General features: G+C 43.8%; 1 protein-coding gene across 3 annotated transcripts in view; it reads right to left on the bottom strand.

The window, feature by feature from the left end:
- Positions 1–10,822: 10,822 nt before the first annotated feature.
- The window catches only part of GGT5 (gamma-glutamyltransferase 5), a 96,799-nt gene continuing 91,539 nt past the window's right edge, over positions 10,823–16,082 (bottom strand). For all 3 annotated transcript variants that reach the window (XM_068238246.1, XM_068238242.1, XM_068238252.1), the window contains 2 exons: positions 12,939–13,049; positions 10,823–11,022 (listed from right to left, as the gene is read on the bottom strand). In XM_068238246.1, the coding sequence (XP_068094347.1) occupies positions 10,876–11,022; positions 12,939–13,049 (258 nt within the window). In that variant the 3' untranslated portion in view covers positions 10,823–10,875. The remainder of the gene's footprint in view (positions 11,023–12,938; positions 13,050–16,082) is intronic.

The raw sequence follows: 16,082 nt of genomic DNA, 5'->3' as shown, positions 1-16,082 counted from the left end.
CCACCCAAGATTAAGCCACACCCCTGTGGCTGCTCTATTACTTGCTTCTGCTGAATCACCTTAGCATAAGTTGCAGGCAGCTGACACCTCTGTGCCTTGTGCATACTTCTTTCCCCCTTTGTGCCATCTCTGCCTCCTTTTGTGCCTCCTTCTGTCCCCTTTGCCTTTATTTGTCCCCTTGTGCTACCTCTGCCCCCCTGTTCCTCCTTTAGTCCCACTCTGCCTCCTTCTGTCCTCCTGTGCCTCCTTCTGTATCCCTTTGTGCCTCCTTCTGTCTCCATGTGCCTCCTTCTGTCCCTGTGTGCCTCCTTTAGTCCCCCTGTGACTCCTTCTGTCCCCCTTTGTGCCTCCTTCTGACCCATTGTAGAGGGTGCCAGGCCGACCAGGCGGGCATGAGTGCTGTGCAGGGGGGACATCGGTCACCCCCTGCCAGATGTTGTGTCCCCAGGTGGTGAACAGGCTTGCGGCGTGAAATAGGCGCTGCTTCAGTTCACTGGCCCACAGCCCGTAAGCTCCCTTCTGCAGACTTACATTACGTGTATTTTCTGGTGAAACACTGCCCGCATTGCGAATTTTCTGATGAAACGCTGCCGCATTATGATTATTTCTTGGTGAAACGTTGCAGCACTACGATTATTTTCGTGGAAGGGCGCCATAGGGGTGGGGGGCGCCACAGATTTTCTCGCCTGGAGTGACAACATGGCTAGAGGCGCCTCTGCCTTTAGCTATAGTGGTCGAACAGACATGCAGATCAAGTGTTTCTGCTTGTGTAAGGGCTTGTTCACACTGTAAGCATTTTCGTTCTTTTTTCACACACAGGCGATTTTAAAAATCGCCTGCCAAACGCTTGTGCAATGAATGTCTCTGAGAATGTTCATATCTGCACGGGTCGTCCGCCTCAATGGAAGGTATAGGAGAAACGCTCACAAAATCAATTTGTGCAGCGATTGCGTTCACGTTTTTAGGAAAAAATTTATTCTTTTACGGTTCAAAGAGTTCACTTCCTGACAGAGGTAAGGAGGTGAAAAAACGCAATTGCTCGGCAAAACCGCTTAGAAAAGCTTTAAAAAAAAACAAAAAAAAAAGTGCGCAGATAATCGCCGGGAATTGGGAAAAAAAGGCTAAAAAAAATGGCCCAATGCGAACGGCCACGCGAACGGAACACAATGTGAACAAGGCCTCAAGGCATGTACACACGCCTGACTAAAGTTGGTTGAGGTGGTCGAAAGTGACCGCCTCAGCCGATAATCAGGTATGTGTAAAGCGGCCCCCAACCCCCAAGCGATCTGCCCAGCGCATCAACTCACACCCAACGATGGCAGATCGCATTTTTCACACTAATAACGCACCTGCCACATGACTTCGCACACACAACGTTCCATAATCCCTCCACCTCCCTGCATAGCAACACAGTTCACTGTCAGCTACCCAGTTGATGCATCCGTGAAGCCTGGCCCAGGGATATCCCCCAAGGATAATGGGGTCCTGATCCCTGACAGACTTCATCCATCAAAGGTGTGTACGCACATTGAGGTGTGTGATTAAGACACTAATGCAGCCAAAGAGATTAGCAGGACTGCAAGGAAATAAATACGGCAGTCTTCATATCCCTGTCAGTTGTCCTTTGAAGTGAGCTCAGGCCCAGAGAAGGCAGTAGTGTTTCTGGATCATGTTTGTATGTGGTTCTTTGTATGGTACAGTTTCAGCTTGCATTTGCAGATGAAGACACAAGCTATGTTTAAAGCGATTGATTTTTTAGACATGCTCCTGAGCCTGTGTAGGAATTTCTAAAGAATCATATCTGCTTTTAATGTATTGCCACTAGAGTTGGGCCGAACGGTTCGCCTGCGAACGGTTCCATGCGAACTTCAGTGGTTCACGTTCGCGTCCCTCAGGCGAACCTTTGCGGAAGTTCGGTTCGCCCCATAATGCACATGGAGGGTCAACTTTGACCCTCTACATCACAGTCAGCAGGCCCAGTGTAGCCAATTAGGCTACACTAGCCCCTGGAGCCCCACCCCCCTTATATAAGGCAGGCAGCGGCGGCCATTACGGTCACTCGTGTGCTGCCTGCGTTAGTGAGAGTAGGGCGAGCTGCTGCAGACTGTCTCTCAGGGAAAGATTAGTTAGGCTTAACTTGTTCCTGTCTGGCTGCATACCTGTTCTGTGAACCCACCACTGCATACCTGTGCTGTGAACCCACCACTGCATACCTGTGCTGTGAACCCACCACTGCATACCTGTGCTGTGAACCCACCACTGCATACCTGTGCTGTGAACCCACCACTGCATACCTGTTCAGTGAACCCACCACTGCATACCTGTTCAGTGAACCTGCCACTGCATACCTGTTCTGTTCAGTGGACCCGCCACTGTATACCTGTTCATTGAACCCACCACTGCATACCTGTGCTGTGAACCCACCACTGCATACCTGTGCTGTGAACCCACCACTGCATACCTGTTCAGTGAACCTGCCACTGCATACCTGTTCTGTTCAGTGGACCCGCCACTGTATACCTGTTCATTGAACCCACCACTGCATACCTGTGCTGTGAACCCACCACTGCATACCTGTGCTGTGAACCCACCACTGCATACCTGTTCTGTGAACCCACCACTGCATACCTGTGCTGTGAACCCACCACTGCATACCTGTTCAGTGAACCTGCCACTGCATACCTGTTCTGTTCAGTGGACCCGCCACTGTATACCTGTTCATTGAACCCACCACTGCATACCTGTGCTGTGAACCCACCACTGCATACCTGTTCTGTGAGCCCACCACTGCATACCTGTTCAGTGAACCCGCCACTGCATACCTGTTCTGTTCAGTGGACCCGCCACTGTATACCTGTTTAGTGACCCCGCCACTGCATACCTGTTGTGTTCAGTGAACCCGCCACTGCATACCTGTTGTGTTCAGTGAACCTGCCACTGCATACCTGTTCTGTGAACCCGCCACTGTATACCTGTTCTGTTTAGTGAACCCGCCACTGCATACCTGTTCTGTTCAGTGGACCCGCCACTGTATACCTGTTCAGTGAACCCGCCACTGCATACCTGTTGTGTTCAGTGAACCTGCCACTGCATACCTGTTCTGTGAACCCGCCACTGTATACCTGTTCTGTTTAGTGAACCCGCCACTGCATACCTGTTCTGTTCAGTGGACCCGCCACTGTATACCTGTTCAGTGAACCCGCCACTGCATACCTGTTGTGTTCAGTGAACCTGCCACTGCATACCTGTTCTGTGAACCCGCCACTGTATACCTGTTCTGTTTAGTGAACCCGCCACTGTATACCTGTTCTGTTTAGTGAACCCGCCACTGCATACCTGTTCTATTCAGTGGACCCGCCACTGTATACCTGTTCAGTGAACCCGCCACTGCATACCTGTTCTGTTCAGTGGACTGTTTGCGGTGCGTTACACGGTGAGTTTGGTGTGTCAGTGTGAAGCAGTACCTTAATTACACTACCTGATTGATGTATACACATGCAAGATGTTTGAAAGCACTTTAGGCCTGTCATTTAGCATTCAATGTGATTTCTGCCCTTAAAACGCTGCTTTGCGTCAAATCCAGATTTTTCCCCGGGACTTTTGGCATGTATCCCACTCCGCCATGCCCCCCTCCAGGTGTTAGACCCCTTGAAACATCTTTTCCATCACTTTTGTGGCCAGCATAATTATTTTTTTTTTTCAAAGTTCGCATCCCCATTGAAGTCTATTGCGGTTCGCGAACTTTAACGCGAACCGAACCTTCCGCGGAAGTTCGCGAACCTAAAATCGGAGGTTCGGCCCAACTCTAATTGCCACTCGAGAACCCGAAGATCATGGCCATCCGATACAAACTATTAGCCTTGTTCCTTGCATATATAGATTTTTTCCGGTTTCTTTAACCTCCCTAGTGTTCAATTTTTGCAGGATTTCTGTTTAAGAAGTGGTTTAATTAATTTTCGTGAAATATTTGCTTGCAACTTACTAAAATCCGTCAAGCAAGGGTCTAGTATCCATTTTGAGTATAATAAAAGTTTCAAATACAAAATCATGTCAAAAAGTTAAATTAAAATTTCTAAAATAAACTTTTTAATCACAAATAGAAAAAATCCTCCTCAAATATGGATGAAAAAATAAATCTACAGATGCAGAAATAAATACTGTCCAGTGTTTACCTAAAACATCTCCCTTGTGTGGTACAACAACTAAGGGCCAGGTCACACGCTCACTTGCATGTCATTTACTGCTATTTATGCACAAGCAGCATTTTGCTCTTTTTTACACACGCTCATCGTTTCTCCACTCCCCCTGCATAGCAAAAGACACGTTGTGTGCAAAGGCTGATGACACTTCTGAACAGTGTTGTTAGTGCACTGTTGCCTTTGGGGAGGTGCCAAGAACAATGCTGTTGGGTCATGCTTAAGCCACGTATACACATGCGACTACGATCGTTCGTAACAAACGACGAACGATCACTTGCATATGGTTGGTGAAACGGTCGTTATAAACGCCAAGAAACCGCAACAAACGATAAGATCGTTCGTTTACCAACGATCAAGGGATATTACGTACAGATAAGGGCGGCAAGTATGCAAATGTATACGATCTTTTTTTTTTTACCGGAACGAACGTCACTGAAAATGGCCCCGTAGATTCCATTGTAAACAAAGGATTTTTTAAACACACAGACAAACAACAAGGCCAGGCCATCATGGATGATCTTGATGAGCTGTATGCCAAGGCAGAGCTCATAAAGAGCAACGTGTGGACATCTATGTGCCAATATCAGCTCGAGATTAATGAGATGAAGGGGAGAGTGAAGAAAGTTTTGAACTTGTAAAGGCATTTCTTGGTTTATTTTTATTTCAAAATAAAAAAACCGTTCACCAACGTTACTTACTGTAGTGTTTCTTGCGTTACTTTATAGTCTTCATATCAATGTAAGCAATGGAACGACATATCCAAGTCTAATACATAATAGCAACATACAAACACCACTGTAATATTCATAATATGTGTCAATCTATTCACATACAAAACCTGTGCTATATAGAGAGAGACACACAGATCCAAATAGCAATAGATACATAATTCTCTCTCTCTCTCTATATATATATATTCATATATATATAGAGATATACATACAAATACACACACACACACACACACACATATATATATATATATATGTACATAAACATCTCACACTCACATCTACACACATACGCATACACTACAAATAGACATACCAACATAATAACACATGCTCACAAGCCTATTAGCCTTTATTTCTTTAATAACAATGATGTATATATGTCATTTATATTAAAGAAAGCAAGGACAAAAGGCCTGAGCGCATGTGCCGCAGTTTGGGAACGATCGTTTTCGAACGATATCCATACACACGTACGTTTTGTAAACGACCGTCGCCAGATAACGATCCGTCCAGTTGGTCCTTTCGTTTCAAACGACTACTGTCGTTCGTCGTTGGATTTAATAGTCGTTGGCTCTTTTTTTGTAACGATCGTCGTTCGGAACGGTCGGGGAACGATCGTTTCAAACGACTATAGTCGCATGTGTGTACGAGCCTTTAGGCATAGCTAAAGATCCGACATGCCAGATCTTTAGGGATCATCAATGGGCCGCTGCACGCACTCTGGTCTGCTGCACAACTCTTAGCCATGGTGGTCTTATAGTCCGTCACGGCCGAGTTCAGACCAGTGTGACCATTAGTGTCATTCTCTGTACAATATACAGTATGGTATTCGATTCCAGAACTGAATTTTCTGTAATGCTGTAATATCTGCCAACTGCCAGTAGGTGGTGCACATACACCATTATAACCCTTTCAAGACCAGTTTTCAGCGTTGACGAAGCTAACTCATCCATACCATTTGTAGCAAGTTTTTTAATAACGAGTCAGCCTCGTCTTTGCCACAAGGGAGGCTACATTATAAATTCTTTACAAAAAAAGTCCAACATAAATTTACAGATTGTTGCATTTTTGCCCATGCAGTAATTCCCAAAATGGTGCACTGCTCCCCACCTTTATTTCTGAAAGCATTACAGCAAAAAAAGCATTAAGTCCGAGTACAATTGTCATGCGCGTCCTGCGCAAAGCAATTTTACCACAGCCCAGAGCCGGCCCATATTCACAAAACTGTGGTAAAATTGCTGTACACAGGAAGTGCATGACACGATGACAAGACATGATGGGAGCAGTCTATCCTAGTTTTTTTTGTTTTAATATAGTCGCATTAGATTTAAAAAAACAACAACACAAGATCAATATAATATTTATCTAAGCCTGCAAAGATGATTTAAGAACATTTTCTCTGCCAAAACCCTTGTTAAGAAACCTAAAAATCATTGCAGCCTTTAGCTAGAGCATAAGGGCTGGAACCCACTAGAGCACTTTTTTTGAGCATTTGGAGATCACTTTAAATCGCTAGCGATTTCTCTAAACGCTCTGCCAATGTAAATAAATGTAACAAATACCACAGTACCGATTGCGATTAGCAAAATGGACATGCAGCATTTTGGGAGCATTTGCACTTATAATATAAAGTATATAAGCGCTGGCAAATCGCTCATAGCGATTTGTGCGTGCTTTTAAATTACTGCAAACTGTACAAAAAAATAATAATAATTTGAAAAAAAAAAAGCAGAATTAAAATCGCTAATCACAATCGCTGGCAACAAACGTACACTTTTTAAAAGCGCTACCAAAATTGCTGGAAAATGCTTACAAAACGCTAATTAAAAATGCTAGTGATTGCAATAGCGATTTGCGATTTGTAGTGGGTTCCAGGCCTAAAGCTGTGTGGTGATAGCTGGCAGTCACTTTGTGAATCCTTAATGGACAATTATCGTGAACATTTGTAACATTTACAGTACATATGTAGTACCGTATATACTCGCATACAAGCCGAATTTTTGACCCCCAAAAAGGTGGTCAAAAGTTGGGGGGTCGGCTTGTATGCGAGTCTTCCCTGGTGGTCTAGTGGTGGGTGGGTGGTTCGCGCCCCGCTCCCCCCCCCCCCCTCCCTGCTCCCCACGCGGCCGCCGCTGCTATTACCTGCTTAGGCAGCGGCCGCTTCCTAATCCGCGTTCCCCTTCTGAACCTTCAGAGTGTATCACAGCAGCGCGCCCGGCGCTGCTGCTGTGACGATGCAGGGGGCAGGAAAGAGCGGTTCCCCTGGTAACGGCGATACAGATCGCCGCTATAGGGAGCCGCGCTCTTTCCTGCACTCTGCATCGTCACAGCAGCAGCACCGGGCGCGCTGCTGTGATACACTCTGAAAGTTCAGAAGGGGAACGCGGATTAGGAAGCGGCCGCTGCCTAAGCAGGTAATAGCAGCGGCGGCCGCGGGGGGAGCGGGGGGAGCACTACCTACCTATGCTGGGCACTATACTGGCTAAACTGGGCACTATACTGGCTAAACTGGGCACTTTACTAGCCATACTGGGGCACTATACTAGCTAAACTGGGCACTATACTAGCTAAACTGGGCACTTTACTAGCCATACTGGGGCACTATACTAGCTAAACTGGGCACTATACTAGCTAAACTGGGCACTATACTAGCTATACTGAGGCACTACCTACCCATACTGGGCGCTATACTGGGCATTATACTGGCTAAACTGGGCACTATACTAGCCATACTGGGGCACTATACTAGCCATACTGGGGCACTATACTAGCTAAACTGGGCACTATACTAGCTAAACTGAGGCACTACCTACCCATACTGGGCGCTATACTGGGCACTATACTGGCTATACTGGGCACTATACTGGCTATACTGGGCACTTTACTAGCTATACTGGGCACTATACTAGCTATACTGGACACTACCTACCTTTACTGGGCACTATACTAGCTATACTGGGACACACTGGGGGGCTGCACCAATCCAGCATTTCCTACCCCCGGCTTATATGGGGGTCAATCATTTTTCCCTGGTTTTTCAGGGAAAAGTTGGGGGGTCGGCTTATATGCGGGTCGGCTTATATGCGAGTATATACGGTAATTATAGCTAATATTTTTTTTTCATGTCACTGTTACTTACTCTAAGCAGTATAAATCTAACAGATTTTGGACTAGCCCATCCTATCTTCTTTATTCTTTTTTAAAGCACCCCTCGGATAGCACCTCTACAGTGGTGCTGGAAAGCCTATCTCCTCACATGCATTATCACAGGACATTGCCACCTAGTGGGCCATAAATCAGGCCACTTGCATCTTTCCATATTTCAGGATCTGAAATACGCATACAGAACACATATTTTATTTTCTTATTTTAAGGACTTTGTATACACTAAATAAAATGGCTGGTTGTTATTTCAAATTTACGTAAATTAAACAAACACTTTTTACTTCAGGTTGTTAAATTACTTGAATTATATAGACATGATGAAACATTTTTTTTTTGTGATGGGGCAGATAAAGTTTGAAATGTATATTTTCCGTGAATGGTGAATCGGTGAGTTTTACCCAACACTATTTAGCAGTGTGGGTGGAGGCGGCTGTCTCCCACAGTAGTCTTGAGTTGCTTGGTAAAATGCCACCCAGATGCTGCAAACCAGAAGTGTTCATGAGTAATGGCCAGCAGAACATCTCTTACAGCAAGTGGATGGTGTGACAGTTCAATAACATTTGCAGTATGTACTGAATGTTACACACATGCCTGCATTCACCTCCACCCACACTGCTGAATGGCAGCAGATGGAGTTCTTGAATAATTGCTGTGTATCTTATGGCTAAAGCCAGAAGTGTAGCTAGTTCCCAAATTGGCCAGCCAATATGGGAAGTGGCCAAGGTCAGATGTAAGAAAATTCAGAGTACCTTGGCTGGTGAGGTGACAAAAAAAGTAAGTTTTTTTTCTGAATGTGCAACCCACAGGCCTATGCCTAACACTAACCTTCACCTCTCTAATGCCTAACACTTATCTCCACTCTCCTCTGCCTAACACTAACCTCCCCTCTCTTCTGCTTAAAATTAATCTCCCCTCTCTTGTGCCTAACATTAACCTCCCCTCTTCTGTGCCTATCACTAATCTCTGCCTAGCCCTAATCTTCCTACCTTTGCAGATTCCGTCATGTCCAAGAAAGTGACACGACACCAGGCAAATAGTAAAATGGCAGGAAAGCCATTTGGCACATTGGCCGTCCAATGGTGGACTTTAGCTGGTGATGTTAAAACCAAATTGGCCATTTTGAGAAATGCCCGGCCAGTTCCCACTTTGTCTGACTTCTGGCTTTGGCCGTAACATATATAAAGGTTCTGTGAGAGTAGCTCAGAATGGAAACAAAGATAACAGTAGTTTTAATATCTGTATGGAAAGGATTGCTTGATTTCTATTCTACATGTTTTGGTGACTGAAAGCAGACATTCAGCACCGTAGAGAGCAAACTTTGTGACCTCCAAGCCAGAAAATGGTGAAAACCTCTCTGCAGAAAACATGCCATTTCCTGACAATATTAGCAAAAAGCTTTAAAAACAGTCATTTGATGTCCAAATGGTTGTCACCACTGTTAAAATCCTGCACTGTATTTCAAATAGTATCAACTTTCTGTATGCATTTTTATATTCGAAATAAAGTGCAGGAATTAAATCACTGGACTTTCCAGCATTAATCAAATGTCTGGCAATGCAATTCCAAGAAACTGGCCCATGTGAACTTGTGCACACACACAAAAATGTAGTTCTCTTCTAATCCCTTTGAAGTCTGATCCCCAGTCTGCCACTCAGCAGAAATAGGGGTATGTTCAGTAAAAGATGTTAAAATGTATGTACGCTGACAGTGAGTTATGCAAAACAGTACTTCATTGTATTAAACTAAAAATATTTATTCAGCTTTGTTTATATATGACTGATCACTAATTTTTAATCTCAAAACTAACTAGCAAATTCAAATACCCCCGAGATGCTATTAAAGTACCCAAAGGGGTATGAATACCACGTGTTGTGAATCTATGTATCGGTTTTCTCATAGAAATGAATGGAAATTGATCAGAAAAACAATCAGAAAATCGATCGGAAAGTAAATCTCCTCATTGTGTATTTCCAGCATAAGGCACCATGTAGTTTGCTAATAGATAATAAAAAGCTATTTGAAAGCATCACCACATTTCATCACTTTCTTATCTGGACCTAAAGGAATGTTCACAGGGAAGGATATCCAGTATAAAGGCTACAAAGAGGATGGCTGCCGGATTATATGAAAGGGGGATTGCCATAACAAAAGAGAAGTCTGCAAAACACAACTACTTCATTTATACCTCCCCCAGGATATTTAGCTTTGTGAACTTCAAACCATATGGATTGCATCTGTATGTGAAAGTGTGTAAGTATGCTTGCAAGATACACCTCATTATTATGCAGACAGGGCTGACACATCATTCCTTTTAAGGTGCCTATTAATGGTACAGTTCCATTACCGATTGGTTGTTTCCAATCAACTGGAAACGATCGGTCATTCCCATTAATGTTGTATTCCCGCTAACCAATACGTTCAGATTGATGGGATCCATTTGAAAAACTAATGGCTAGCGGGAATCCAGCTGTTAATGGGCACAACTGATCATTTCCAATTGATTACTTCAGGGATTATAAACGATTGATCGGCTGTGGAACTGTACCAATAATGGGTACATTTATACTAGACACATATAAGCTACACTGATAATTTAGTTATTAGTGAGACTCATTTAGCGCTTTAGCCAGCCACAAAAACTCTGCAATTCAAGCATCAGTGTTTGAAGGGATGGGCTAAGATCTCTATCCATGGATAAGGAACAAAAACAGACAAGCACCTATCACCAATCTTTAATCTGTGTTTATTCCTTGCAGTTATTTTACAAATGCCCTATGTCAATAGCCAGCAGCTTTTGCGTGTTTCCTTCCATCTGAAAAAGCAAAAAGACACCCATTTTTCTGGGATACTCCTTGTACGACATTCAGGGCAAATGTATAGTTGTTTATCTGGTGGCCTTTTTCTCGTAGTGCTTGCTCCACCACCTGAAACAGAATAAAACATCACACATTAAAGAGGAACTCCAGTGAAAATAATGTAATAACAAAAGTGCTTCATTTTTACAATAATTATGTATGTATGATTTAGTCAGTGTTTGCCCATTGTAACATCTTTTAAATCCCTGATTTATATTCTGACATTTATTACATGGTGACATTTTTACTGTTGGCAGGTCATGTAGCTGCTGCATGCTTTTATGGCAGTTGGAAACAGCAGTAAACAGCTATTTTCCACAATGCAACAAGGTTCACAGACAGGAAACTGCCAGGAGTACCACGGTCATCAGAGTTTCTTGTGGGAGGGGTTTCACCACAATATCAGCCATACAGAGCCCCCTGATGGTCTGTTTGTGAAAAGGAATAGATTTCTCATGTAAAAGGGGGTATCAGCTACTGATTGGGATAAAGTTCAATTCTTGGTCGGAGTTTCTCTTTAAGGATACAGTTTAAGTACTCGGACCTACTAGCCGCAATTTAGCAGTGCCTGCCGATTGCCAGCCAAGCAAAAGCCATGCCAGTAGCGTAGCAAAATATAGCTGGGTTGCTGAAAGATTAGTGAATTTGTGTTTGTTGTTTTGCAGCCATCATTTGTCATGTCTTGAAAACATTAACCAGTTGCAGAATAAAAATATAGAGGTTGCATTTTAGTCATATTTATTGCATAATAGCTTGTCCAGCATTGGCATTGGTTATATCAAATGTATAAGTTTTGCTTTTCTATACACTGATGTCTATTTCTTTAATAGGTAAACACACATCCTTGGTTTAGGGATTTTTCAGTATGACATCATACCCCCCAACCGTCCCGTTTTCGTCGGGATTCTCCCGATTTGGGGGGGCCCTCCCGCTATCCCGGGCCCCCCCTCTCGAATCCCGACGGCTGGCAGAGAATAGAGGCGGAAAAACTGATCGAGGCTCCAGCCGCGGTACTGAGGGATGCGGGAGCCCGGCTTCAATACTTTCTCCCTCCCTCCCTCTGTGAATGCCCCCTAATGTATGTCCGTGTGCCCCCCTCTCCTCCCCTCCCTATAGGCAGAGTGAGCGCAGCGGAGCGGGCAGTCGGGTCCTCTTACCGCTGGCTGATGCACGCGTACTGTCTCTGGCATCGGACTTCCATGTGCTTCCTGTTTACTATGACGTCACAGGAAGCACATGGAGGTCGGATGCCAGAGACAGTACGCGTGCATCAGCCAGCGGTAAGAGGACCCGACTGCCCGCTCCGCTGCGCTCACTCTGCCTATAGGGAGGGGAGGAGAGGGGGGCACACGGACATACATTAGGGGGCATTCACAGAGGGAGGGAGGGAGGAAGTATTGAAGCCGGGCTCCCGCATCCCTCAGTACCATGGCTGGAGCCTCGATCAGTTTTTCCGCCTCCATTCTCTGCCCAGGCGCCCCCCCCCCCCCACCTAAAAGTGGCACCCTCCTCCCCACCCACGGTGACGGGCATTCTCCCCCCCTCCACTGACAACCCCCCTAATTAATCACATAAGGGGACACTGGGGGCACATTAGGAGGGAGGGAGGGAGAAGCTTAATAGCATCCATGCGGCATCCATGCCGCATACGCATCCCCGGGCTGGTGCCTCGATCGGGTTTTCTTTTCCCCCCCTCGGCCACTCTCACCACCCTCCTCCCCCTCCCACTGGCACCCTCCCTTTCGGGAGTAATTAATTAAAAATTTTTAATAAAAAATAAATAAAAAAAAATAAAATAAAATAAATTAGTGGGCGTGACTAGGGGGTGGGGGCATGGCCAGGGGCGTGGCCTAAGTGTCCCGCTTTCGACACTTAAAATGTTGGGAGGTATGTGACAGGTGCACTTTAACACCATAGTTATTCATCCGTGACTAGTAGCTATTCATCATTTCATGCTTTATCTAAGAAGACTGGAAATGTCTTACCTTACTAAAGGAAGGCTCAAACTCTAGCTTGTTATTAGATGTAACATGAAAGACAGGCCGTGAAATGGCTTCTTCAAGATTATAGCCAAACCACAGGGTATTTATTATAGCCTGGGGGAAAGAGAATACAGAGATTTATGTTACTTATGGAAACGCTTGTAAAGTTTATGTGTGTATGTAGATATTACCAGTCTTTTGTGAATCAGGGCCTGTATCAGTTCAGGTATGTTTTAACAAATTTTTCTTATGTGGATTAAAATTGTACTTGTGCTAAGCCTGCCCATTTAAAGAGACATTGAAGCGAAAAAAAACATGATATAATGAATTGGTTGTGTAGTACGGATAATTACTAGAACATTAGTAGCAAAGAAAACATTCGCATATTTGTATTTTCAGTCATATAGTTTATAACATTGCATCATTCTTTAATATTTGCAGTTTACACACTACTCAGCATTCTAAATGTTTTTACAGAGCAGTCTTGTGAACTATTGACCTGTCTTCTGCAGAGAAAAAGTAAATCCTTTTTCCCCTTGTGTACCAGAGCAAATTTGACCTTTCAGTGCTCCTCCCTTTGGTTTGCCAATAACTTTATCACGACTTATCACAACAAAATGATCTATATCGCTACAAATTAGGTTTTCTTTGAGTGGTATGTTTTGCTAAGAATTTTTTTATTCTAAATGCATTTTAACAGGAATAATAAGAAAAAAATGGAAAAAAATCATTATTTCCCAGTTTACAGCAATTATAGTCTTAAAATAAAACGTGTTACTGTGGATAAAAGCCACACATTTTATTTGCCCACTTAAATTATGTCCCTAGTACAATGTATGGCGACAATAGTTTTTGGGAAATAAAAGTGATTTTTTTTCAGTTTTGAATCTTTCACTAATTATAAGCCCTTACTTGCAAACATAACAGTAAAATACCGTCATGACATACATATTAAAAAAGCTAAAAAATGAAGAAAGAGAGTTGGCTCTTGGGTGCATGAAAAATTACAAAACCCTTTATTAACTAGAAAACACCTATAAAAAACATTGATAACATCATATGAAAAATTTAAGAGTATTCCTGATGTGACCACCCCCAAGGTCCACCCCCAGGAAGATTGATGAGGCTGCAGTCCTCAAACAATCCCCATAAGATCTCACCAAACAATTGCTTCCAGTGGCATTAGTTCAGGTAACTGGCATGTATAAGCTTGCAATGAATCTTGAATATCCCCCAATCGCAGGGACATGTAGCATGAGGAAACTCTTGATGCAAAGCAAACAGGGAAGTAGAGCAGTAGCAAGTAGGTGCATTCATTGGTTGAACAGCAGTTGATAATTGGATGGCATATAAGCTTAAACTTGCACAGTCTTAGATGTCCCCAAATCGCAGGGACACGTGGTATGGAAAAGCTCTTGATGCAAGGCAATAGCAAAATGAGGCAGAAGCAAGCAGGTGCACCAATGACATGTAGCATGAAAAAACTCTTGATGCAAAGCAAACAGTGAAGTAGAGCAATAGCAAGTAGGTGCATTCATTGGTTGAAACAGCAGTTTGATAATTTGATGGCATATAAGCTTAAGCTTGCACAGTCTTAGATGTCCCCAAATCGCAAGGACACGTTGTATAGAAAAGCTCTTGATGCAAGGCAATAGCAGAATGAGGCAGAAGCAAGCAGGTGCACCAATGAGCTAGTGCTGAGCAGTTCATGCATATGCAAAAAGACAGTCCATAGTTACCGTCCCACTGTAGGGTATTGAGAACCAGAGGAAAGTTCAGTAGGTCTATTAAAAAAGTTGATCCCTAAGGTAACTATTTATGTATTATTTTAAATACCATTTTATATATATCGCAAAACAGCGATGCGGCCAGGTATGTCCTATGCCCTTGGAACGTTAACAGTCCTCCCTCGGGACGTAGGTATACTGACGCTTTTTTATTACGGTCTTAAAATATGACAGGTTTTGGGCTAGTCCATTCCTCATGAAGGTGGGGGGGCTTCAGTATGTTTTTTTAATCTTTTCAAAAGCATTCCCTGAATGGCAGTTGCTAAGTCTAAATGCCAAAATAGTGTGCAAGCAATTAGGGAGGCTGGCAGGAATCTTACTTTGGCAGGTGACATGGCAACTGCTGTTCAGAAAAATCCTTTGCAAACAAAGAAAACCTTGATAATCCTCCAAGAGGAGGTGGACTAGTCCAAAACCTGTCAGATCTGCCAGATTTTCACTGCTTACTTTTTCACTATAGTGGCCTTTTGAATACAGTCTTGATGTACTATGGATTCAAACTCAAGACATTACTAATGATAGTCTGCTACCTTATGCACGGATCTAATCTGAAAACTATAAGAAAGTCACACATACATAGATGTTAGAAAAGATTAGTCTGCTCTAAGGAAGGTAAATTGACTCAAAAAAACGTGGTGCGCTATAACCAATGTACTGTCAAACATACAAAAATTGTCCCAATAAGATATGTTATTAAGCGCTCAAAAGGTTTGGATAAAGTTCAGTCTCAAATATCACCACTCAAGTAGTCTTCAATCTGCTGTGAAGTAGACTCTCAAATGTCCAGGAACACAGGACCACTTCCACAATATCCAGCCAACACGTCATAGAGAGAAGGAAATAAAGGACATAGCGTAATCCAATACTTCAATAAATTGCCCACCACCTCTAAAGTGCAGATACCCAGCACCTGGTGCAGTAACACACTCCCCCTGTGTGTCCGCACTCACCCAGATAACCTCCAATCGATCCGGAGGTATGGATATGTAGGTATTGCGGGGATCCGTGAACCAGTCACGTTGCACATCAGAATAGCCTTCAGCCAATCCGGAAGTGGGTATACACAGAAAATGCGGGATTCCGTGAACCAGTCACGTTACCAATCTAAACTCAAAGAAGGCTCCAATAGTGTAAAAACATTTAATACATGAATTAAAAAACAAGGATGCACTCACAAGGATCCAAAGGCGATACGCATATAACAGATTGCTGGGAGCGGACCCGGATAGCCGCTGCTGTGTATGCCGCCTCGTTTCCCTACGCATCACGTGACCGGCACCAGTGAGGAGACGCAGGGAAACGAGGCGGCATACACAGCAGCGGCTATCCGGGTCCGCTCCCAGCAATCTGTTATATGCGT

Source organism: Hyperolius riggenbachi, chromosome 1 (genome assembly GCF_040937935.1).
Source record: "Hyperolius riggenbachi isolate aHypRig1 chromosome 1, aHypRig1.pri, whole genome shotgun sequence".
In the NCBI taxonomy this organism is placed as follows: domain Eukaryota; kingdom Metazoa; phylum Chordata; class Amphibia; order Anura; family Hyperoliidae; genus Hyperolius; species Hyperolius riggenbachi.
Note: the sequence above shows the minus strand (reverse complement) of the source record. Positions and strands in the feature narration are given on the sequence as shown.